This window comes from Camelus dromedarius, chromosome 4 (assembly GCF_036321535.1).
Source record: "Camelus dromedarius isolate mCamDro1 chromosome 4, mCamDro1.pat, whole genome shotgun sequence".
Taxonomy (NCBI): Eukaryota; Metazoa; Chordata; class Mammalia; order Artiodactyla; family Camelidae; genus Camelus; species Camelus dromedarius.
This window is the reverse complement of record NC_087439.1, coordinates 86063071-86089439: the sequence shown is the minus strand read 5'-3', so window position 1 is coordinate 86089439 and position 26369 is coordinate 86063071. Positions and strand designations below refer to the sequence as shown.

General features: G+C 35.0%; 1 protein-coding gene across 3 annotated transcripts in view; it reads left to right on the top strand.

Annotated features, from left to right (window-relative positions):
- Nucleotides 1–26369, top strand: part of CUL3 (cullin 3) — an 89145-nt gene that overhangs the window by 11897 nt on the left and 50879 nt on the right. Inside the window, exons 1-2 of one of the 3 annotated variants that reach the window (XM_031452275.2) lie at nucleotides 6230–6361; nucleotides 7534–7660. The exons of 1 other annotated variant lie outside the window; for it this stretch is intronic. In XM_031452275.2, the coding sequence (XP_031308135.1) occupies nucleotides 7613–7660 (48 nt within the window). In that variant the 5' untranslated portion in view covers nucleotides 6230–6361; nucleotides 7534–7612. Of the gene's footprint in view, nucleotides 1–6163; nucleotides 6362–7533; nucleotides 7661–26369 lie in introns of those variants that run through there. One more of the 3 variants, XM_031452273.2, reaches the window with a different exon arrangement.

Sequence of the window (26369 nt, the reverse complement as noted above, 5' to 3'; positions counted from 1 at the left end):
TTATGTTCAGGTTTAAGTCATTACATAAGGTTGAATGTCTCTTCTGTGTAGTAAAGAAAAAAAGAAATTTATTGAGCAAGTGTTGTATGTCAGATACTTTCACAAACTTTCTTAATTGCCACATAATACATCATCTCCCATTTCTCTTGTTACAAGCAGATGAGGAAAGTGAAGTTTGGAAAGTTAAATTAACTTGCCCAAAGTCTGAGTATATTCCACTGAGCTGTTTTCCTCAAAGCTTGGATCTTTGGCTATATTTTTGATGGCTGAGAATGTTTAAAGATTAACTGTTGGGTAAATGGGATTATTGCTGATGTCATAAGTCATTGCATAGCCATTGGTCATCAAATAAGATCATCATCATTATTAACTATAACTGGACTGCATTCAAATCATCTAAGCATCATGCCATGTATTGTAAAGGATACAATAAAATAAGGGAAGAGAAACAGTATATTACTCTGAGGTGCTTATAATCAGGAGGAGGGAGCATCCTTCTGTCGTTTATGGCTTAGTTGTATTTGTCTAGAATATTGCCATTCTTCAAATATTTGTACCAAAGCAACTTTTTTGAGGCTGAAACTCAAAATTAAGATCAAGCATTTTCCCTTGTTTATTTTTTTTCTAGCTGTGTCATTCTGAATTGCTTGGAATTTCAAATTCTCACCCTTTTCCCCCACCCACCCTGTTCTAAATTTCTTATAGAAAATTATTCACAGGGGACTAAAGACTTCTTGTCCTTTGTAGTGGATGTGAAGAATACAGTTCTCTTCATTCTTGTTTTAATTGGCTCATGCTGTAGTTCTCTCCAACTCTTAGTAATTACAGAACCTTCAAGATGTGTAAGTATGTAATAGACTGACATCCTTTTAAATGCAGCATTTCGGAAGTTATGTTTTTATATTTTAAAGTAATGTAGATGAAAAACCAGAGATGTTTGTCAAAGAAAATAAAGATTGTTAGTGTTATTTTTGTTATTGATACTTAATAATGAGGGAATTATAATCCTGGATTAGGAGAAGGTAAGGGGTGAAGGTCACTTTTAAATAATAAAGTCTTGATTTGGTTTCTGAAAGCTCTCACTAAACCATGGGCATTTAAGAATACTCAATTATATCTTTCCTTCAAAAAGAGCTTTTTTTCCTTCTTTTGCTAAATGAATTTACTTTGCTGAACACTTTGTAACTAGAGCTTCTCAGGGAAAGAATACAGTACATAACTAATAATTAGCAGACATTAAATAATTAGCAGACATATGTGTGTGCACATTTTATCATTTTATTATTTTAATGAAGGATTGTTAACCAGATCCCTTCCTGAGTAAATCTTGCAGCCTAAGTAAGTAAGTTTCATCAATGGGATTAAAATCCTGCTCAGATAATTTGGAATATTACTTTAAAAGACTGTTATTACTCTTAAGAATGTACATAATGTTAGGGCCTTTAAATGACTTTCAGTGAAGTATATAGACTGGTGTTTTTATGGTTAACATATTGATGAAATTAGAATTTAACGTTTAGTCCTTTTAACAGTCATTAACAGTTAATGTTGTGTTCTCTGTCCAGGATGGGTGAGAAATTAAAGTTCATCAGTAACATAATTATGTTGCTGCTGTTGTTGGCATGTTCACTTGATGCCAAGACCAAAGCGTGTATATGTAGGAATTTGCACTTTAATTTCCTTCAGTGTATTGTTTTTTAGGCCTGTTTGATATAGGGAAAGATTGTAGCTTATGGATCTTCTGCTGAAGAGCCTATTCTATCCACCATTTTCCTCCTAGGTAACATTTATTAATAAAATTAATGATTAAGCAGTCTTCTGAGGCGTTTAGTTAGGTGAATGGGAAAACCTGAAAATACTACTTAATATATGAAATTTGAGAGGCTTTTGCTTATACATCATTGTACTTTATTTCTATTTGAAACAGGTATTTCATTATCTTAAAATTAAATTAATTGCTGTAATAAACTCAAAATATTTTTCCATATCATTGTGCTTAGTAATTCAAATGTTCATGTTTTCAAAGTTGTGTTGATACAACTTGGGTAAAACAACATTCCCCAGACATTTGTTTACAGCCTTCTAAGTGACATTGAAGAAAAATGCACAATCCCTTAAGTATCTCATAGTCTAATTGAAGAAAAAATTTCACAAACATAATTGTGGAGCAGAATGGAAGTGTAGTGAGAGGTATAACCCGGGTGTCATGAAAGAGCTAAGAAGGAGTTGCTAGCTTTGCTTGAAGAGGTCAGGGAGAGATTTTTGGAGGATATGACACCTGAGGTGTGCTCAGAAGCCATATAAAGAATCAGCTAAAGAAGAGGCAGAAGAGAGGGTATGAAGAAGACCCAAGAGGGTGGTGTATGGAGGAGAGATGTGACAGTGGACAGGAATAACCTTTGGTTTAATGTTGCCAGGGAGTAAGTGTAAGACAGGGAGTAGTGAGTGAAAGCTGAAGTTAGGTAAGTAAGCAGAGACTAGTTCATGAAGTGTTATGTTTCTTTTAAAGCACCCCCCCCCCACTGTCCCCCACTGTTGTTAATGAGAGCTGGGTTTTGAACAGGGGCATGCTGCTCGTATGTTTATTTTAATGATGATTTTGAGGAAGATAGATTCCAGGAGGTTATTAGATTTCATGATGGCTGGAAGGCTGTTGCTGTTATCTAGATACAAGTTTTAGGACAGCTGTATTCAGGATGAAAGAATGGGAACATATTTGAGAAATACCTTGGGCCTGATGTTGGATTGTACTTGATGATTGGTTGAGAGGATAGAAGAGAGAGGAGAGAAGAAAAATTAAGGCTTATGCTTCCAGCTTGTGTAACTAAGTGGTTTGTGTTGCCACTGCTGAATTAGAGAATGCAGAAGGAAGATTTGGGTGGGTTTGGAGAGTGAGTTTACCAGGGATTTGGGGCGGGCATAAATTTGATCTGTGTCTGGAGCACTTGGTTGGACATGTCCAACAGGTAGTTTAAGCTTTGCAGGAACATCTAGGTAACAGTATAGATTTGGGAGCAATTAACATGTAAGCCAGTAATTTATCTTCTTTGAGATGTGGACCAAAATTCTTGGGAAATCTGATAAGAGCTAGTGACACACTATCCAGAAAAGAAGTGTGTATGTATTGTGTTTGCAAAATTTTATATGCAGTTTTAGGAGACCCCAGAATCTGTTGCCAGTCTAGAGCCTCGTAAATTTTGGAACCCTAAAAGTGTGAGTAGTAGTTGTAACCATGATAATGAATGGAAATGAATAGGGATCCAGTGTAGAGTGAAAAAGAACCAAGGACAGAGCTCTGGGGATTAAAATGATGTAAAGGACACTGGATGAATAGGAGAGAATAAATAGAGGAATATTGTTTCTGAAAGAAGGCTACATTTTACTGACTTGCATTGAGTATAGTTGTGCTCCTAACGTACTTTTGTTTTAACTATCTGTTTATTTGCTAAACTTGCAAACTATTTCTTTCTGACATTTTTTGCCTATAGAGAGTTTAGTAGATTCTATCATTTTTGGTTGATATGTGAGGGATTATACAGTAGTCCTTCGGTATCCGTGGGGGATTGGTTCCAGGACTCTCATAGATACCAAAGTATGAGGATGTTCAAGGCCCTTACATAAAATTACGTAGTACAGTTCGCTCTGTACCTGTGGGTTTTGTGGGAGAAGAGAGCTGACTGTACTGTGCCCTAGGCTGGGCTAAATTTTATTGACACTCACATATAATTTTCATGATACTCACTTGAGATAGACACTGTTATTAATACACTTTATAAATGAGGAAATAGAAGTTTAGAGGAGTTAAGTAATTTTCCCAAGGTCACATGGCTTGTGAATTTAGCAAATCCACGATGCAAATCCAGGCCTGTCAGACAGCAAAATCTATTTTCTCGACTAACATACCATGCTATGTTTACTAAGATAATCAGTGATCATGCTGTAATGTCACTTTACCCTATAAGTGTCGTGGAATAGGAGGTGAGTCCAGTGGTTTGGACTAGATTTGAGAATATGAGTTCTGATTCCAGCTGTGTGATTTGGGGTAAGTCATTTAATCTCTCTGGGTTTATTTTCTTCTCCTTTGTTTGACAACATTTGTACCTGAGCAGTCACCAGAATAAACATTGTCGTCCCATGTCTTCATCTCTGTCTGCAAAGAACAAATACTGAGGAAAGTACTACGTATAATCTTAGATTTTAAAGTAACTTTTGATTTATATATGTGAGAAATGATTCTTTTATTATAATGTAAGAGTATTTGTACAGTATTTGAAGCCTCTTAATTTATATTTTTAAAACTTTAGTTTCTCATAGAAAATGAGTAAAAACCTTTTTGTGTGTTTTCTATCTTTCATGGGATCTTATGTCATAGAGCCTGAAAAGGTCATTTGAAGTTTTGTTCAACTGTTAGCAGTATAGTTATCTCTGGGGTTTTTAGTCCACATTAACTTTGCTCTTTCTTTGAAATTGTTTTGAATATTCTGTTTCATATGTTTGTTATTTAACATCAAGGGTGGTGTCTTTGTCTGCCTAATAGCCCTATACATATCCTGTCAGCACATTAAAACCACGTTGTGCATATATGGAGTATTTGAGGCCATCCTTAGCACGTTGGCTTGTGGCTTTAATTTGTGAAAAATTGTAAATAGCCACATTTTATTTATAGTTTATATAGATGGTGTCCTGTTTATCAGGATATTGATGCAAATAGGTGGTAGTTTAAATGTTAGAGTAAATTTTCTTAAGGCCATTTCAAAGAAGTCTCTCATAGACCTGGATTTGAATAAGATTTGAGTAATAGGAAAGAAGTTGTTCTCTAAAGAGTTCCTTTTTCAGCTCTCCAGAAAAGATTAGAATAATGACTCAGTTTGAGTCATCTACTTAAGAATCCTCTTGACTGGGAGTTGAGCTGGTTTTTTTTGCTTGAGCAACTACAAGAACTATTTTGCCTACATACGCCTTCCTCTTGACATTCATATTCATTGGCTAGGACTTGGAGGGGATTCCTTTTTTTTTTTTTAATACCACTTGATTGAGGTGTGATTGACATATGAAAGGCTGTACATATTTAATGTAGGCAATTCCATGAGTTTGGAGGTAAGTATTCACTTGTGAAACCATCACCATAATCTATGTAGTAAACATATCCATCACCTCCAAAAGTTTCTTCCAGCCTTTGGAGAGGATATTACGAGCTTAGTAATTTTTATCCATTTCAGGTCAAAAGTATGTGTGAAGCTGATGAGTACTTGGTACAGTGTTTTCCCAGGTTGTAAACACAGAACTTACAGGTTTTATGTGGCATAAAAAGGGCTGCTTAGTCAGAGATTAGTGAAAAAATCAGTCAACAAGTATAAGTGCTTGTTATATACCAGGTATTATTTTATTGGCTGAGGGATTCATCAGTGAAGAAAATCCCTGCCTTTGTGGAGCTGACATTTGACTGGGAGGAGGGAGGCCAGGACAAGAAATAAAGAATATGAGGTTGGAATTTGAGGGTCACTACCAGGAGGAGGCTGCTATTTTAAGTAGAGTGGGCAGTTAAAGCTTCATTTTAAAGTGACAATTGAGCAGAGTTTTGAGGTTGATAAGTGAGACCGTGGAATCCAAACAGAAATGAGGAAAATAAGAGAATGCTAGGTGAAACAGAATGTGTGGTTTTATTGTTGTTTTGTTTTGTTTTAATTGCAGATCTTCTCTTGATCTTTAATTTGCTAAGGAGCTCTGCAGACCTTCAGGAGAGGAAAATAATGTTCATGTGCCCCATGTTTTTTTCATCATGGAACCCTTTCTGCCTCAGTATCTCTCTGAGCTTATATTCTACTAAATAAATGTAGGGAAAAGATGTCTTACACTTTTGGCTAAAGCAAGTATTAACATCAGGGCTTATGATTTTATTTAAAGTGGAGGGTTGTGCTGCAAATAAGAAAGAAGGGAGATCTTAAAAGGATTTTTAAAAATTGATTATATCAGCTCTAAAAACTTTAAAAATGTATCCCTTTATTTCTGTTAAAATAGATTAACATCCTTGTAAGTTATGCAGATTATGATCATAGCCATATAATAAAATATTTACTGTATGGACAAATACAGAAAGATTTTCAACCATTGGTTTTTTTTTTTTTTTTTTTTTTTGTCTCTTTCTCTCTTTTGGATATTACAGATGACCATGGATGAAAAATATGTAAACAGCATTTGGGACCTTCTGAAAAATGCAATTCAAGAAATCCAGCGTAAGAATAACAGTGGTCTTAGTTTTGAGGAGCTCTATAGAAATGCATATACAATGGTTTTGCATAAACATGGAGAAAAGCTCTACACTGGACTAAGAGAAGTTGTTACCGAACATCTCATAAATAAGGTATCCAACTTTAAAGGACTGTTGCTAACTATATTGAATCTAGAAGTATTATTTTTAAAGGTTACAGGAAGTCTGTAGAAATAGTAATCAATTAATAGCTGTATTATAAAACTTCACTTAAAACTTAAAGTCAGCTAAACCAGAATTTTTGATAATTGAGGGGAGGTGAAGTTTGTGATCTATGACAAATATAACCTTGGAAGCTTTTAATTTATAAATGCTTGTTTATTAATATGTTAATTACAGATTATTCTTTTTTCTTAAAATGTTTGATCAGCCCATTTTAGCTTTTTCTACTTCCTCTGTATATTTAAAAATAAAGTAAGACTACATTGTTTGAAAAATAATGTCTAAGACTTTTCACCAAGTGAAATTGACTGTTCATTTTAACTGAGTTTTATTACAGTGAATGTGAATTTTTTTTAAGACAAATTAGTGTTGGACTGTTAACATTATAAAATGGTTCTTTTGTTCCAAAAAGATGTATTTTTTTTTTTTAGAACAAATGTCTTTATAGAGCAAACTCTTCCACTGCAAGTATGTCTTGCCTTAAGATTGTCAGATAAAATGTGAAATACCACAGATAAATAAAAACTTTTCAGAGTTTTTGTGTGGTATTAGGGTCTTTGTTTTTTAAATTTTATTTTGAAAAAAATGGAAAAGTTGCATCAGTAGTACAATGATTTCTTATATTGTGGATTTATCAGTTAACATTTTGCCACATTTTAGTCATTCTTTCTGTTGGTAAATGTTATTACTAATCTTGGTATTATTATTGCAGAACAATTAGAAAGTAAATTTTAGATTCATTTACCCTCAGATACATTGGAATGTTTCTCCTGAGAACAAGGAAATTCTCTTACTTAACCAAAGAACAATGTTCAAAATCAGGCAGTTTAACATTAATATAAAACTGTGATCTAATACGATCCACATTCAGATTCACCAGTTGTCCTTTGTGGCAGTGATGTCCATTATAGCAGTTAGCAGTTTTCTTTTCTGATCCAGGATCCAGTCCAGGATCACCCACTCAATTCCTCAGCCTTTCTTTGTCTTTCAGCACATTGACATTTTTGAAGAGTATAGGTCAGTTGTTTTGTAGATTGTCCCTCAGTTTTTGGTTTGTCTGATTGTTTCCTCATGACTAGTTTCAGGTTATGCATTTTTGGCAGGAATAATACATAAGTGATGTTGTGTCCTCAGTGCATCACATCAGGAGGCACATGATGTCAGTTTATCCCATTATTGGTGATGTTAACTTTGATCACTTGGTGTCCGCCAGATTTCTCCACTGTGAAGGTACCTTTTTTCCCTTTGTAATTCATAAGTAATTTGTTCAGATATATTTTGAGACTGTATAAATATCCTGTTCCCCAAGAAACTTTCATGATGATTTTAGCATCCATTGATGATTCTTGCATGAATCATTATTACTGTGATGGTTACAAAATAGTCACTTTCTATTTCTAGTCTTCCTTCTAGAATTCTTTTTGCTTAAATGGGGTTACATAAGCAGGTAGCTAGTATCCCATGAAGCAAGACGATTGTGTTCTTCAAGCATTCAACAGTTTTTTGTTAAATGCCTACTATGTACAACTTTCTAGAAAAATATAGTAGATGTGAAGAGATTCGATACTGTCCCTTCTTGGGTTTGTTTTTGTTTTTATTCTGATGTGAGAGATGATTCATACATTTAGGTAACAATGTGAGACATTATCTAATTAAATGGCAAATGAGTTGTATAGACAATAAATGGCTTAGGAATTCAAATGAGGGAGAGATTACCCTGGGCTGTAAGATTTCATGGGAAAGGATGAAATTGAGCTGAGCCATGAAAAATTTGAGCTGTAAGTGAACAGTGTGGAAGGAGTCCCAGGATGGCAGATGTCACATGATTATACAGAAATAAACTTAGATGGTAGGTAGAGTTTGTGAACAATTAGAAAGTAAATTTTAGATTCATTTACCCTCAGATACATTGGGGGGATTTATGGAGTATAGTGTTGCAAAGTTTGGGAACAGATTGAAGAACAACTTAAATGCCAAGCTAAGGAATTTGGACTTAACAGTGGAGATTTTATTGGAGGTTGTTAAGTGGATGATAATGTGACAATATTTTAAGATGATTAAGATGAGAATGATATAAATGTAGACTTGGGGGGGTGTGCTACGCTAGATGCAGAAGAGCTGGAAAAGTCTGCAAAAGGCTAGAAATGAGTGGTAGTGTCAGAAATTCTGAAGTAAGACTAGGCAGAATTTGGCTACTGGGAGAATTATGGTGTCGCAAATAGAATTATTGTGAACTTATAGTGGAAAACTGATTTGGGATGGGTAGAGGAGATGACAAATTTTGTTTTAGATTATATTGGAAATTTTTTATAGTTAGAAGGCACCTTAGGAATCATTTTACGTGTGAGGAAATTTGAGTGTGAGATGGTAATAAGCTGTCCAAATAGAAATATGATGTGTTTGGAGATATACAGGTTTAGAGCTTGGGCAGGAACTGAAAATTAGAGATCAAGATTTGACATTTGGTAGCACGTACTGAGAAATACATGTTGAAGTTCAGAGAATGAAAGTCCCAGAGCCAAGGGATGACTCTTCAAAACTATGGTAAGTAGATGTGGGAAATGAAGACTAATTTAAGAAGCTTGGCGTCAAAAGAAAGAAGGAAAGTAGAGTGGGAGAATTTTGCTTAAAGCTGTTGAAGGGGAGAAGATTGGAGCAACTGAATTTTTGGTTGTAGAGAGAGTGTGGAATTGAACAGTGGAGAAGTAAAGGTAGAAGGGGGCGGCTGGCTGTCATTTGCCAGAGATTCTATAGGGCATAATAATGATCCCAACTAACTTGTTTACTGTGTGCTAGGTCCAGTTCTAGTGCTTTTAGGTGTATTAACTTAGCTAATGGTCACAGCCCAATGGGCCTATTGCCTCTATTTTAAAAAGCAAAGGAACTGAGTGGCACAGAATTGGTGATTTGTCCAGATGCATGTAGCTGGTAGGTGGCCTAGCTGGAACAGTATTCAAGCAGTGTGGCTTCAGGCTGAGTCCTTGACTTTTCTATAAATCTGCTCCTGAGCCATAACTAATGGATCAGGGTGCAATAAATGTGCTGAAATTGAAGGTGCGTGTGGGGCTTCAGGTAAATTTACTCAGTGTTGGTAAAGCTGTAGTCCTTTACATTTAGTTCTTGATTTATTTATAATTAAAATGAAGGAATTGCAATAATATCTTTGAGATTCTTTAGTTCTAAAACTGTCATGAATCTAGTAATTAAGCAGTGCATCTTCTGAAAGTGAGTTGAGAGACTTGGAGTAGCTCCTGTGGGGAATATACTAAGGAATTGGCAAGTGAGGAGAAAGATAGCTCAGTAGGAGTTGGCCTGGATGTGTGATTTATCATGTTTTTTCTTTCTTTTCTTTTCTTTTTTTTTTTTTTTTTTTTTTTGAAGCGGTGCTTTGCAGCTTGGGCACAGATGCAGAAAAAACATCTGCAGCTGTGTGCTTTGGTTGGGAATTGGCTCATCCAAAAAGTGAGGCGAGGAAGGGAGGCCAGAGTGTGAGGTCAGTGTTAAAAGTGACTGATTTTTGGACTCTGAAACATGGTTAGGTAGAAATTGAAGTCATGTGAACAATAACTCCATGGTAACTGTAAGAGCTTCAGCATGTTGTTAAGTCTCTTTAAGTGGACCTGTTTTTGAAGATTAACTGTCACTTCAAAATATAGGCAGTTCTAATACTCCAGAGAACATATATTCAACTTGATTATGCTAAAGAAATTAAAAATACATATACTAAATATTTATTTCTCTTACAGATATTAAATAATATAGCACTAGTTTCTGAAAATGTTCTTCTATTTTTTTTTTCCACAAATACTCATCTGACCACCTTAAACTACTCAATTTCTGACTAGGATATGTACCAATATCAGCATTTTTATTGATTTCTTTATTTCAGTTGAATTATGTTTTTGAACCTCTGCTAGTATCTATGCTTTAATTTTTGTATTTCCTATTGATCTTATTTCATTTTTACTCTTATTTTATAAGACACTTTAAAAATCATAAAATACAGTACTGCTGTCCTAAGGGGACACTGTCAAAGGAAGTCTTAGCTGACAGGGCCTTCTTGCAGTAGCCCAGAATGTTTGTCCCTGGTGTAAGAAGTCTCCATTTGTTCTACCAAATGGGGCTCAGGAAGGTTACTGATACAATGTGAAGAATTGTCATTTGCATGGAAATCAGTACTGCCTGTTTGACTGGAAGGTAAGAGAATGGTTTAGGGTTCAGTGGTGTCAAAGAAACTGTCTTTAGTCTCACAGAATATATGCCTTTTTATAGTTCTGAAAGCATTACTGCATGGTCCATTCATTTTTTTGTTCACTATGCTTTTAATAGTTAACTGCATTGCCTAACAAATTTTTTTTAAGTGAAATTACTTTCCACTGAAGTGGACCTTTTAGTGCTATGATATAGACAGCCAGGACCTTTTTGCGTTGAAGAAGAATTGGAAGAAATACAGTGTTTACGTGCAGAGTTTGTTGGTTCTCTGATTTCAAGATGAGAACAGTGATAGTTCTGAGGAACGTTCTTGGTAAAGCAGAGTGATAGAAACTACCAGAGGGCAGCTGAAGGGAGGACAGTTCTTTGAGATGAAAGTAGCTGATTATTGGCTTTGGAAGTAAGTTCACAAAATTGAAGCAGGCATAGGAAGAGCTAAATGCTGTTTCTCTTTCTTAGTAGTGTATTCTTCCTATCCCTAAAGGAATGTTTCCCCAGTAAACTGAGACCCAAAGTAATTCAGGACATTTCTCAAGACCCCAAAGCAGAACGTGGGGTGTGTTGTGGCCTGTATGCCTCATCATAAGAAAAATCTTGTCTTATTTCAGTAAATATGGAAATATTTCAGAATTCACAGGGATTTTTTTCCTTTAATATTTTTTCTAAATAAAATACCTTTAAAAGCATGGTTATATTGGAGGAAAAGTTCTGCTGCTTTCCACTTGTAAGGATTTTTAAATTATAGGTCATTTTGTCAAAGCCTCAGAAGTATACTTACAGATTCATCATCACAGAATTCAATGTTCAAAAGTATTTATTATTTGCCAGGCTAGGACTTGGGTGTAAGAAATATATTGGTAAATAGAATGCATCTGTTCTCTACATCCATGGAACATATAAACAAGTTAAAAAATGTTTAGCTGTAAAACAAAATGAAGAAAACAGGATGCATAGTAGGGAAGAATAATGAGAACTGCATAGGCCAAGAAAGGGCTGTTTGAGGAATTGGTGATATTTAAACTGGGACTGTAAGAATAAGAAGGTGCTCATGAGAGAGCATTCTGGCAAAGGGAATGGTTATAGAACATTTTTTTTTCTGTAAAGGACCCGATACTCAGTATTTTCAGCTTTCTGAGCCATATGCAGCTCCTCACTCTCCTCTTGGAGCATGAGAGCAGCAGCAGACCATATGTAATGGATGGGCATAACAGTGTTCCAGTACAACTTTATTTTAAAAAGACAGCAGGACTTCCTTTGCCAGTCCCTGGACTAGAGAAACTGGGGTTCGGGGAAGCTTGTTGTGGATGAGGAATTGGGTTGGCTGTGGGAAAGAATGGGACAAGATGAAGTTGGAGAGAAGAGCAGAAGCTGGATCATGCCAGGCCTTGAAGCCATGCTATAAGGACTTCCTGCTTAATTATATATGTACCTTAGGAAGCCATTCAAGAATTTTAAACAAGACAATGAAATCCAATGTAGGTTTTTAAAATATTTCTTTAGGTGCTATGTAGTGAATAAGTTACAGGGCCTAAGAGTTGAAGTGAGGGGAATAGGCTAGAATAATCCAATAATTCAGATAAGTGATAGTGGTGATTTACATCAGCCTAGCGACTGGAGACAGAGAAATGCTTTTCAGATTCAAGATACATTTTGGTTATAGAAAGCTTATTACCTGCAGATAGACTGATTGTATGGAATGAGGAAGAGAGTAGAGTCCAAGATGACTAGGTTTTTGGCTCTTGAACAACTAGGTGCTTCCATTTTTTGATACAGATTTGAGTTAGGAAAAGGAGCTCCATTTGAATAGATTAATTTTAAGATGCCAACAAAATGAGATATGTAAATCTAGTTCTCTGAGAACTTTGGACTGGAAATGTAAATGTGGGCATTGTGAACATATAGATGATAATTAGAGCCCTGGAAGTAGATGAAATCATTTGGGGGGGGTGGGGGTAGAGGGTTCCAGATCTGAACCCTGAGGAACTTAAACATGTCAGGTAGATTGAGGATTACAATGGAGACAGAAAAATGTCCAGTTAGTTAGTTGTACTTTAAGACTTAGCTCTAATCTTAAATTATGAAATAATTTTGACGTCTGTTTAGCAGAGTTGTGGTTTTTACAGCTATTGTGTGTGTGTGTTTAATGTTAAAAGACAATTTTAAATTCAAAAATAGTGCTAATCAGTTCTGTTACTTGTGGGCAGGGTTAGGTTAGGGTGGAGCCATTTTTTTATGTTTTTTTTTTTTCAACTTTATTGAGGTGTAACTGAGAAAATTGTCAGATATTTAAAGGGTTTTTTTTTTTTTGTTCGGCATTATCTCCTTTTAGAATATTCCTATTTGAGATTCAAACTTAATAGATGTCTCTAAGCCCATAATAAAGTAATGGAGGACTTGCCTTTTCTTCTACCCACTCCTGGGTACTCCATGATAATAAGAAATAATAGAATTAATAATAGAAGTTTAATAATAAATAACTTAGAAGTAGATGCAGTGGGAAAAGTACTGCATAGAAAGTAGAGGGAGAATTGGACTTTAGGCCTAATTCTGCCACTAACAATCCTGAACAAATTACTAGATTTTTCTGGACTTCAGATTATTAATTTATAAAATGAGACTAGGATTGATTTTGTTAGCCTAAATGAGCATTAAAATTATATAATGATTATATGTCTTGATAATTTGGGGTTACTAAAAGTATTTCCATTTTTAATTGTTTCTTTAAGTCAAGGGAGAAACTTTCTTTGGTTTTAATGTGGCAAGAACTTTATTATCCCAATTTTGTGATACTTAACAGGTTTCTTAGATTTGCCTTATGCTTAATTGCCCCTTCTCCAAATTATTAGTCTATAGTAGTAAATAAAAAAAAAAAATGACAGCCTCATAGGTGAGCTTATAAAAGCCAATTCTTATGTTTTGAAAGTTTATTCTCCGCTTAGATAAGTAGCTGAATAAAAATGTTGACTTTTTAAGTCTACCAGAACAGTTTTTCTTATTGCTAAAAAGAACATTTGTTCCAGTGGTTTCCAAAGTCTGTCTTTATATCTTGTTCTTCAAGTAACATCTTACTCTGATTGAGTGGGAAGAAGGCAGGATAAGAGGAGCTTCATCGTGCTCACTTTTCATTCATTCAGAAAACTGCCTGTTAAGGACCTATTATTACGTACCAGGCACTGATAATAAGCATTTGCGTTATATCAAAGATCCCCATCTTTCTGGAACTTATATTTTGGACTTACATAGTTGAATCTGTGCCTTGTAATCCTGATCAATTCTAAGCACTTTATTTTACAGGTAGGAAAAATGAAGCCTTGAAGGGGAAGAGTTTCAATTTTTAAGTGACTTTCTTGTTTGAATTTTTCTTTGTGAAGTTTCCTTGTAGAGTAATACCCTACTGTTTATATTTTGTATATAGGATCTCATTTGCTGGAATTGGTGTTTCTATGTAAACTATTTGTTCAGTATAGAGAGAGAATGGAAAAAACCAGAGATTTAAATATTTATTCATAGGTAAATTTATATGATTATGTAGTAGTACTAATTGCATGTGGAAACGAAGTTGGTAATTTTATAGTAAGCTGTGGACTGTTTTGTAGGCCAGTTAAACAGATACAGCTTTTTAAAAAAATTTTTTTTAAATTGAAGTGTAATTGATTTACAATGTTTTGTTAGTTTCTGGTGTAAAAACAGACCTAGCTTTCATAATAAAGCTTTTTTAGTGTTTTTCCTTTCTTTCTAGGCACATGTGAGTGAGTGTAGAGAGATTTTTAAATGGTGTTTATGTACAAAATATATTATAAATATAGTGACTGCAGTAAATTACGAAGGACATTAATAGAAACACTAGGGAATAAGATTTTCATTAGCAAAGACAGATTCAATTCAGAGACCCACAGGTACTGAGTCTCTACTGTGTTATATTCCCCTCCAAAATAGTTAAGATACCATGCCTGTCAGTAGGAAACCTCCCAGTTTTAGTGAGGTAATCAGATTTTGAAGGGAAATTGTTCTGCCTAAAGAGTTCAGGGCACAGTAGAAAGAGGAGGTCACTTTTCATGAACCTTAAAGTATTATAAAAGAGTCATCATGTGAACAAAGGCAAAAGATAGTCTTGGAAGGGAAGATGGCATGAGTTAAAAAGTAGATAGGTATGAGCATTATTAGGTGGATCCGTGTGAGTGGAACATAAAGGACTTCACATGCATTTGAAGGAAATGAGAATGGTAAAGTTAGTTGGACTAGGTTTTGAGAAACATTGTAGGGTATTTGGCTTTTATTCTATGAGTGGTAGGAGCTATTGGGTTTTGATCTTCAAAAAGAGCCTGATTAAAGTGGAAAAGATGGAGTGAAATGTTTAGTAGGAGTGCCTTTTTGAGTGCTTCATTGCTACTTACTGTTTTGTTCTGCCACCTTGTCCTTTTTTCTAACTTAAGTTTGTAAGGAGAAATTGAAAACCCATTACTTTGAATGTTGGAGTTGCTAAGGGTGATGACAGGAGTCAGAAAGAAGAGAAAGGCTCTCAACTAGCTGTACAAACCATGAACAGTATGATTTGGAAGAGTGTCTTGAATACAAATAGGGTAATGCTAAAAGAGGAAGAGATTATTAGGGATAGGGTGGGGAATAGGCATTATTAGAGAGTCAGAAAGATAGCAGCTGTAGAACACGAGAGGCATAGGAAATCACATAGCTTCTGCTTTGAAAGGATTGGAAGAGAAGTGATGTTGGGGGAGAGGTCAGTTTAGAGTGTTATTTAACAAGTTCACTCAAGTTAAATACAGTTATTCCCACTTACATTATTGAGTAGACTGTTAGCACTGTGAGGGTGGGTACCCCTCTCTGTCTTGTTTTCTGTTGTATTTTCTAATGGTGTTCTGTTAATACTTATTGCATGAATGAATGAACAAGCTAGGACCTGTTTCATTGGTCTTTGTGTCTCTTGCTCTTAGTGTAGTTAGCACTCAAATAATTGTCTGTTGAAATGAATCTCTAAGAATAATACTAGCAGTCAAATGGAAACCATCATAGTTTATATCCATGGACTGCCAGGATCTGTTTTGTCTTCTGTGTGTAGAGTAATAATTTTACTTACCTGAGTTAATTACTGAATCAGACCACTTTAAGCAGAATGTATTATGCCATTTAAAAGTACAGTGTAATTTTTCGGCTGTTTACTTTTGATTTCTTGAGACCGGTGTCTGTCACTCTGCTGGGAACCAGATCGTGTGATCTTGTGAAACTGTTTTTTCCCTCCATGGTGCTCAGGAGAATTACAATAAGACTAATTACCACATTGCTGTGTTTTGTGTATGTTTTACTATTTATTCTGTCATTGTCCTTGGTATTCAAAGATTAACTATGGTACTAGTGCTATAATGGCTTTCAATGTATGTCTTATTGTCTTAACCTTTGGGAATGCAGTACTTTGCAAGTGTGATAATCATACTGTCTTTCTGTGGTATATTGCTTTTTTTTTTTTTTTTTTCTGTTTTCCTTTCTAACCAGTAGGTTAAAGCTACCATTTTTTTCATGACATCACTTTGTCCTAAAATCCTAATTTTCCAAGATATTTTATTTTTAAAAATTGGGAAGAATATTTGAACTAAGAAAATATTTTTTAAAAATCTCAAATTCATGTTTTTTATTTTAACATGTAGCAGATTTTCTTTATGAAACTATGAAAATGTGTTGTCCTAACTGCCATCATATGCCCATGCTTTGAACTGCATGACTTCTCCAGTACTAGTCATTGAATTTTACTTTGTATTGAGGTCATATGATTGCTCATATTAGGCTCTTTTCTCCCCTCCCCCATAGAGATTGTAAAGGGACTGAATGCATTTTGTATCCCCCATGGTGCCTAGCACCCTGCCTTGCTTGGAAGTAATCGTTAAACATTTGAATTGTCAGTTTGGGGAAATTTTTTTGTATCCTTTTGTATTAAGAGCTTCATTTTAGACACTTGAAGAGTAAGTAGGGAATATTGCCACTAGGAATGAATTTGATTTTGAAATTACAAGTTCTGTGCTCTTTGTGAAATGCTTAAACTTGTATTACTAACTATGTATACATTAGTAAAATTACTTACAGAAGAATCTTCTGACAGCAATCAAGAAAAGTTTTCCTGCAGTGACTGTCTTATGTTTTGTTATTGATACTGGTATGATTCCTCTGAGTTTGCCACCTTTATTCTAAAAGTTAGGATAATGAGAATAATATTGTCAGTCTATCTAGAAAATACCAAGAGGGCAGTGAATTTTATTTCATTCAAGAATCTCTTATCATTAGTGAGTTTTTGGAAGGTTTAAAATACCTGCAAAAGTTAAGATGAATTCTCCTGACCTTAGTGGAAGCTTGCTTTGAAATAAAAATCTTAAGGTGGTTGTATGTATTATGAGATGGCAGCTTCTATTCACCAAACCTGTATGGAGGTTGACTCCATTATGAACCCCTCAAAGTATGAGATAAAAGAATTCCTTCTAGTTATCAAGAAGTTTCTATTCTTTAGAGGAAGGGAAAGCAAGAATCACGTGGAAATTGAGAATTTAGAAAATACTGTATAAAATATGTGAACATATTTGTATATGTGTTTTATGTCACTTGTTTCAGAAAATTTAAGGCACTTAGGAATTTTTTGGGCATCTTATTAAAATGCAGATTATGATTCATTGGGTCCAGCTCACAGATGACGATGATATTTACCATGATTCTGCTCTGTGCAGACCACAGTTTGAGTAGCAAGATTCAAATATGTATACGAATAATATTATGAATATGTAATACAAGTAATATTATAATAGCAGCAAATGCACATACGACATTTACTGTGGGACAGGCACTGTTCTAAGTATTTTGTGTATATAATTTATTCACACAACAGCTCCTTGAAGTAGGTGCTGTTCCTATTTTATAAAAACTGATGCACAAAGAAATTAAGTAAGTTTCTCAAGGTCACACATTTACTAAGTGTTGAGTCAATGATTTGAATCAGGCAGTTGGGCCTTTTGTCTGTATTCCTGTGCTCCCACTATTCACCATGTAATCTTTTAAATCAAGACTCAGCATAAAGGGAAGAGCTGTGGAACTTCTTTCAAACAATGTGTCAAGATTAGGAAAGATGCTCTTTCCACTCCATGGCTTGGCTCCCACTGAGATTCACTTACAGAGTAAGCCACTTTTATTGGTAAGTTTGTATCACGTCACTCTGGTGTGATGAAGTGAAAAATATTTTGAGGTCTTCAGGAATAATTCTTTAATGACATCATTGGAAAAACAGGATTTATATAACTGGTAAAATTTGTAAAGTGACAAGCCCCCAGATAACATGTGCAGGCTTTGAAAAATTCACATGTTGCAAGTAGAAACTTAAATGCTGTTTTTGATCATGGTGTATGTTGCATATTTATATAAATACTCTGATTCCATCATGTGAAACAAGCAATATGTTTTAGAATTTAGAGCCAACAAAGATACTTAGTACTTACCCAGTGGCTCTCAGTTATAGCACATCTTGTTTTATTGTGCTTATTAGCTTTACTGCACATTACAGATACTGCATTTTTATAAATTGAGGTTTGTGACAACCCTGTGACTAACGGGTCAGTCAGGCGCCATTTTTCCAACAGCATTTGCTCACTTAGCGTCTCTGCCACTTTTTGGTAGTTCTCCCAGTATTTCAGACCTTTTCGTTACTACTGTACTTGTGATGGTGAGCTGCGCTTAGTGATCTTTGATGCTGCTGTTGAAATTGTTTTGGGGCACCACAGACTGTGCTCAAAGAGGATGGTGAACTTAATGCATGTTCTGTGTGTTCTGACTGTTCCCTGACCAGCTGCTCCCCTGTCTCTTTCCCTCTCCTCGGGAATAGAAATTCCTTGAGATGTAACAGTATTGAAATTAACCCAGTTAATAATCCTGCAATGGCTTCTTAAGTATTCAAGTGAAAGGAAGAGTAGGCCATCTGTCATTTTAAATCAAAAGCTAGAAATGGTTAAGCTTTAGTGGGGAAAGCACGCTGAAAGTTGAAATAGGCTAAAGCTAGGCCTCTTGCACCAGGTGGCCTAGTTGTGGATGCAAAGGAAAAGGAAAAGTTCTTGACAGAAATTAAAAGTGCTTCCCAGTAAACACACAAATGATAAGAAAGTGGAAGAGCCTTATTGCTGATATGGAGAATGTTTGAGTGGTCTGGATCGAAGATCAAACCAGAAACAACATTCCCATAAATCAAAGCTTAATCCCAAGTAAGTTCCTCACTGTCTTCAGTTCTGCGAAGGCTGAGGTGTGAGAGCTGCAGAAGGACAGTGGAAGCTAGCTGAGATTGGTTTCGACGTTTAATGAGAGAAGCTGTCTCCATAGCATAAAAGTGCAGGGTGAAGCAGCAGGTGCTGATGGAGAGACTCTAGCTAGTAATCCAGGATATCTAGCTAAGATAATCGTGAAGGTAGCTATGCTAAACAACAGATTTTTTTCAGTGTAGACGAAATAGCTTTCTATTTGAAGAAGATGCCATCTAGGACTTTGAATCATAGCTAGAGAGGAGAAGTCAGTACCTAGCTTCAAAGTTTCAAAGGACAGGCTGACTCTTGTTAGGGCCTAGTGTAGCTGTTGACTTGAAGTTGAAGCTTATTTACCATTCTGAAAATCCTAGGACCCTTAAGAATTATGCTAAATCTACTCTGCTGTTCGCTATAAATGAAACACAGCTTGGATGATAGCACATAGTTTGGTTTAATGAGTATTTTAAACCACTATTGAGACCTACTGCTCAGAAAAAAAGAAAAGATTCCTTTCAGAATAGTGCTGCTCCTTGACAAGGTACCTAGTTACCCAAGAGCTCTGATGGAGATGTACAAAAGATTAATGTTGTTTTCATGCCTGCGAACACAACATCCATTCTGTAGCCATGGATCAAGGAATAATTTAGACTTTCAAGTCTTATTACTTAAGAAATACATTTCATAAGGTTATAGCTGCCACAGATAGTGACTTCTCTGATGGATCTGGGCACAGTCAGTGGAAAACCTCCTGGAAAGGATTCACCATTCTAGATACCATTAAGAAAATTCATGATGTGGGAAGAGGTCAAAATATCAATATTAACAGGAGTGTGGAAGAAGTTGGTTCCAACCCTCATGGATGACTTTGAGGGGCTGGAAGGGTAGAAGAAGTAACTTCAGTTGTGGTGGAAGTAGCAGAAGAACTAGAATTTAAAAAGTGGAACCTGAAGATGTGACTGAATTGCTGCAGCCTCTAAATAAAACCTTAATGGATGAGGAGTTAATTCTTATGGATGAGCAAAGAAAGTGATTTCTTGAGATGAAATGTACTCCTGGTGAATATGCTGTGAAGGTTGTTGAAATGACAAGAAAGGATTTAGAATACTACATGAACTTGGTTGATGGAGCAGCAGCAGGGTTTGAAAGGACTGTCTCCACTTTTGAAAAAGTTGTACTGTTGGTAAAAGGTATGAAACAGTATTGCATGCTACAGAGGAATTGTTCTCAAAAGGAAGAGTCAATTGATGCAGCAAACTTCATTATCTTATTTAAGAAATTGGCCACAGCCACCCAACCTTCAGCAACCATCACTCTGATAAGTCAGCTGCCATCAACACCAAGGCGAGATCTTCCATCAACAAAGATTATGACTCGCTGAGAGCTCAGATGATGCTTAACATTTCTCAGCAATAAAGCATTTTTAAATTAAGATATGTACATTGTTTATTTAGACAGAATGCTGTTGCACACTTAATAAACTATAGTATAGTGTAAAGATAACTTTAATATGCACTGGAAAATGAAAAAATTCATGTGACTCCCTTTTTTTTGTTTTTTATTTTGTTTTGTTTTCTGGAGGGGTAGGTAATTAGGTTTATTTATTTATTTATTATTGTTATTATTTTTAATAGAGATACTGAGGATTGAACCGAGGACCTTGTGCATGCTAAGCACACACTCTACCACTGAGCTATACCTTCCCTCTCCTTTATTTGCTTTATTTCAGTAGTTGGAACCAAACCCACAGTATCTTCAAGGTATGCCTCTATTTTACAGCAGTGAAAAACTTCACTTTTAAAATCATACAAAACCAATATAAATCATATTTAATCAGGGGAAACAGAGCTCACTCTGGAGTGGTACCAAGGCATCTCAGCGGAGCATTGCATGAATGCCAATGATCTACTCAACCCCAGCCATATTACAGGGAAGAGGACCAACGGACCATATAGGTTAAATAACTTGGTCAAAGTTCTGATTAGTAACTGCCCTGAGCAACTAACTGATTGTTTTAGCTCCTGGATGAACATTAAAATTCTGCAGGTTTATAAGAGGTCGCACCTCTTAACATTATAGTGTCTCTGTGATACTTTTAAATGGTTTTTTATTAGCACGTGTGCCATGTTATTCATGCCTCATTTTATGTTTTTAATACATGATGTGTATTTCAGTGTAAAATAATGCTAAATAAAAACATCGTATTTTCAGAGATTTGTCTATTTTGCGATTAATTATTGTCCTGAGTTTTAAGACTTTTTAAGAAGAAAGTCCTTTTTAGTAGTCTGTGCCATCATTAATTATATAGCTCAGTTCTGGTTTCAGTGAACTTTAGAATTAAAATCTTTATAAAGATTAATTAAAATCTTAACTCATTTTAGCTGATTTCTTTGTGTTACTTAGATATTTAATTAGGATTGGCTGGCTGGGATTTTGCCCCAGGCATTTAAATTTAGAGGGTGAAAAAATTTTCATTAATGATTAAAAACAATTACATGTGTGTTTTAGAGGGTGGGGGGATACTGTGTAGATTAATAATATCCTTCAACTCTCCAACAGCCAAAGAGTTGCTGGCCCAAGGTCAGCCTCCTTGTCCGTCCATGTGCTACAATCCTTGTAGCTCCCAGTCACTCTTGTGCCTGCTCGCCTCTCCGTGTCATCCCCCTTTCCATCCATCTCTTCCTCCTTCCTTTGCCAGTAATTTGATTGATTTGAAGATGTATTTTTTGTAATTTGGACATTAATTTATCAGTGAATAGGTGTTACTATAGTGTTGAAAAATAAAGATTTTCTTTTGATTTAGTAATACACTTTGTTTTTGCTAAGGGTGTAATAAAGAGGACGGGGAAAGCTATATTCACAGAAATGAAGAGTGTCATATGCCAGTTTGAATTACTGCAGAGGACTTTGTGAAGTTGATATACTCTAAATAATGAACAGTTCTTCATTGTTTGTCATTCAGGTTGCTTTTATGAATAAAGATTGTGGATTGTAGCTTATGTTTATAGTATAAGAATCATGAAATAGACCCCAACTTGAGAATCGTAATTGCTGCAAGTTTTAAAATGTCAATATACAATAAAATTAGCCTTTTATTTTTATACACATTTCTATAAATTTTAGCCCGTGTATAGATTCTTGTAACTGCTGTCATAATCAGAACGTCCTTCTCCCCAGAAAAATTCTGTCTTCCCTTTATAGTCACATACCCTCCCACCCTTAATACCTGGCAACTGCTGCTCTGTTATCTGTCAGTATAGTTTTGTTTTCTCAAGAATGTTGTATAAATGGAATCATACAGTTTGTAGCCTTTTGAGACTAACTACTTTCATTCAGCATATTTTACGATTGAGCTAATCTGTTGTATGTATCAATAGTTGTTCCTTTTTATTGTTGAATGATACTCTGTTGTATAAATGTATCATAGTTTGCTTATCCATTTACCTATTTATTTGTTGAAAGACCTTTGGGTTGTGTGTGGTTTCTTGTGATATAAAGTTAGTATGAACATTTGTGTATAGGTTTTTGTGTGAATGGAAGTTTTCATTTCTCTAGGATAAATTCCTAGAAGTAGGATTGCTGGGTCATATGGTAAGTGTATATTTTCATAAGTACTATCAAACTTTTTTTGTGAGGCCATATACTTTTTGCATTCTCACCAGCAATGTATGAGAGTTCTATTGCTTGGAATCTTTGTCAGCACTTGATATTGTCAGTATGTTTTACTTTAGCCATTCTAATGGGTGTGTGTAGTGGTATCTAATCATGATTTTAATTTGCATATCCTTTATGGCTAATGTTGTTGAACATCTTTTCATGTGCAAAATTGCCTTTGTATATCCTCTGTGGTAGAGTGTTCAAGGCTTTTTCCCATTTTTAAATTGTTTGCTTTCTTTACTGAGTTGTAAGGGTTTTTTGATTTTTTGGTTTTATCCTGGATACAAGTTATTTGATATTTTCTCTTAGTCTATTTGTCTTTTTATTGCTTTAACAGTACCTGCAGAACAAAAGGTTTTAATTTTGATGGAGTCCAGTTTATCTTTTTTTTTTCTTCTGTAGATCAGAAGTTAGGTTGGAAGTTGACTCTCAAATGACATTTTTTCTTACATTTCATTCTAACATACCCTTTCTCTTTGAAACATGGTGGTTTAGAAATGAAAAGATAGAGCAAGAAACTTTTGTCTTAAAGTAAGGTTAATGTTGAATGTTAATTGATGGCTTAAAGAAATCAGACTCAACTGCATCAGGATTATTATTATAAGTGTATAAAAACGTTCATACTGAAGAACTTATGCAAAGAGAGGGAACAGAAATAGCTAGTGTGGTTCTTTTAAGTCAGTAGTTTCCTAATCCTGGCTGTGGTGTCAGAATCACCTGGGTAGCTTTAAAAAGAAAAACACTCAGATTCTCTTTCTTCAGGTCTTGAGTGGGTCCCCCAATTTTTTAAATAGACTTTATTTTTTCAGAGCAGTTTTAGATTCACAGAATTGAGCAGAAGGTACAGAGATTTCCCATATGCCCCCTGACACGTGTAGCCTCCCCAACTATAAATGTCTCATACCAGAGTGGTGTATTTGTCACAATAATGAATCTGTATTGACATATCATTATCACCCAAAGTCCATAGTTGACTTAGGGGATCATTCTTGGTGTTTGTTGTATGTTCTATGGGTTACCAAATGTATAATGAAATACCACTGTAGTATCATGCAGAATATTTTCATTACCCTAAAAATCCTCTACTCTGCCTATTCATCTCTCTTTCCACCTTAACCCCTGGCAACCACTAATCTTTTTTACAATCTCTTTAGTTTTGCATTTTCCAGAATGTCATATAGTTGGAATCATATGGTATGTTGCCTTTTCAGATTGTCTTTCACTTGGTGATATGTACTTAAGTTTCCTCCATGTCTTTTCATGGCTTGATAATGCATTCCTTTTTAGTGCTGAATGACATTCCATTATCTGGATATACCACAGTTTGTTTATTCACCTGCTGAAGGACATCTTGGTTGCTTCCAAGTTTTGGCAGTTATGAATAAAGCTGCTATAAACATCTGTGGGGTTTTATGTGGATATAAGTCATCAGCTCCTTTGATATTTATACCAAGGAGCATAGTTTGCTGGATCACAGAGTATGTCTAGTTTTGTAAGAAATTGCCAGACTGTCTTCCAGAATGGCTGTATCACTTTGCATTCCTACCAGCAATCATTGAGAGTGCCTTCATCTTCACCAGCAATTAGTGTTGTCATTGTTTTGGATTTTGGTCATTCTAATAGATGTGTAGCAATATCCCATTGTTATTTTAACTTGCAGTTCCTTACTAGTCAAGTGTTGAACATCTTTTTGTATGCTTTTTGCCATCTGGTATCTTTTTGGTAAGGTTTCCAGGTCTTTTGCCAGTTTTCTTAATTGGGTTGTTTGTTTTCTTTTTATTGAATTTTATAAATTATTTATGCATTTTGGATAACAGTCCTTTATCAGATGTGTGTATCTTTTGTAAATATTTTCTTCCAGTCTGTATCTTACCTTCTCATTCTCTTGACTGAAATCCGTTGGTCTCCAAATGATTCTAATTCTTTGCCAAGTTTGTGATCTACTCTTTTAAATTAGTCTGCATCTTGCTTTATTCTTTGCAAGGCTAGATGCCATGCATAGCCGTTAGTTTTCAATTACTCATTTAGCCTCTTTGTGACAGCTAGTCCATCCTACTCTCTACCTCCATGGCTTTGTTACTTGTTCTTCATCGTCTCACCCTTCAAATTCCAATTCTTCATCTGGATAATCTTCATGTGGATTTTCCCAAGTAATGATGCTGGTCATACTTGATCTGCAGGTCCCTATGGTTCTTGTACCACCTCTACATCAGAGTTCCTTCCTGTTTGCCTTTGATGGTGCAGAAACTAATGGTGGTTTTGTTAGGTTGTGTGAGGTTAACAGTGTTACCCACATGCATACACATACAGAGCCTCCACTTTGTTTTTCAAATTTCCTGTATTATGTTAATTTGTAAAAATAAAGGTTAAGCCTTTTCACTTAATGTGTATTTTGCTTTTCATGCCAACTTCCTTTTGAAAAGCATGTTTTAATGGTCATAAAGGTTGAATTTTATCTCATTCCTACCATTTTGTTGTGTGTGTTTGAACCAATATGCATTAACTTTACATATATCAGTACAAAAATATTTTTCTGAGGCAGTTTTAGAGGGACGGTTTTTTGCTCAGAGTGACCTGAATAATTAAGATTGCAGCAAGTATACCTAAGGGCTTTTAGTCATACCTGTGTGTGCATATGTGTAATCATTCAGAAATAAACATAACAAAATTAACTCTTAATAGCTGTTTTCTGCTAAGTAAAATTCACCGTGTTACTGATTTATCAGGGTAATTTTTTGAAGCATGATGTAAATAAAGCAGTTTTATCATTTATGACACATTGAGCTAGTTGATTGTATTTTTATTGTTGAAAGGCAGGTGTAACTATAGATGCTATTTAAATATTTCATATATTTATTTTATTAAGTATTAGACCATTGATTTCAGAAAATATGCCTTATTTTATAACTTTTTAAATTTAACTGTTCAGTTTTTCATTCATTCAACAAATATACCAAGCACATTTTTGTGTTCCAAAATCAGGGTGACTTTAATACAGCTAACATATAACTTGATTTTATAACAAAGGGGATATATAGAAGTTCACTTAAGTCCTTACAGATGATTGATTTCTAGATATTCTGGTGTTTGAAACATATAATTTTATTTTTATGTGGTGCAATTTCTCTAGTATTGTCATGATTTTAATTTAATTGCTACTCAAAGTTTAGTGCTTCAGTGAAAGAATAGAAAGCTTGATGAACTTTGTAAATAGGAACATTTTCAGCTTGCTGTGGGTTTTTTTGTTTGTTAGTGTTAGCTACCTTGGGAATTTGCATCTGACAAGTGGTAGACTTAATGAGTTGAAATAAGTGATATATTACCACTTTGCATGAAAGTATTTGTTTACACAGTACTGTCAACTAACCGACATGGATGTTAAATCACTTTTGATACAGTCAACATATTTATGGAGTAATTTCTGGGTGATGTATTTGAAGTCAAGGAGCTTAGTCTTGTGAACAAAAGATTAAATATATAATAAAATTCTAAATTATATGTATACACTAGTGGCTTTCATACTGCATGTTTAGTAGAGTAGATTTATTGTCCCATCACTAAAATCTCTTACTGACTTCTTTTCCTCTAATATATAAGAAAAAGTAAATTAGATACAGTTTTCTCCATTTCAGCTTACTCTCTCAGGTGTTGAGAATAATGTGTTATGTACCTTTTCTTTTAATCTTTGGCACTTCCAACAACTTGTTTGATTCTAAGTCGAATGACATTTTGTTTACATGTGTTTATAATTCAGATTTATAGATATCTGTATATCTCAACACACATGTTAAGTAATT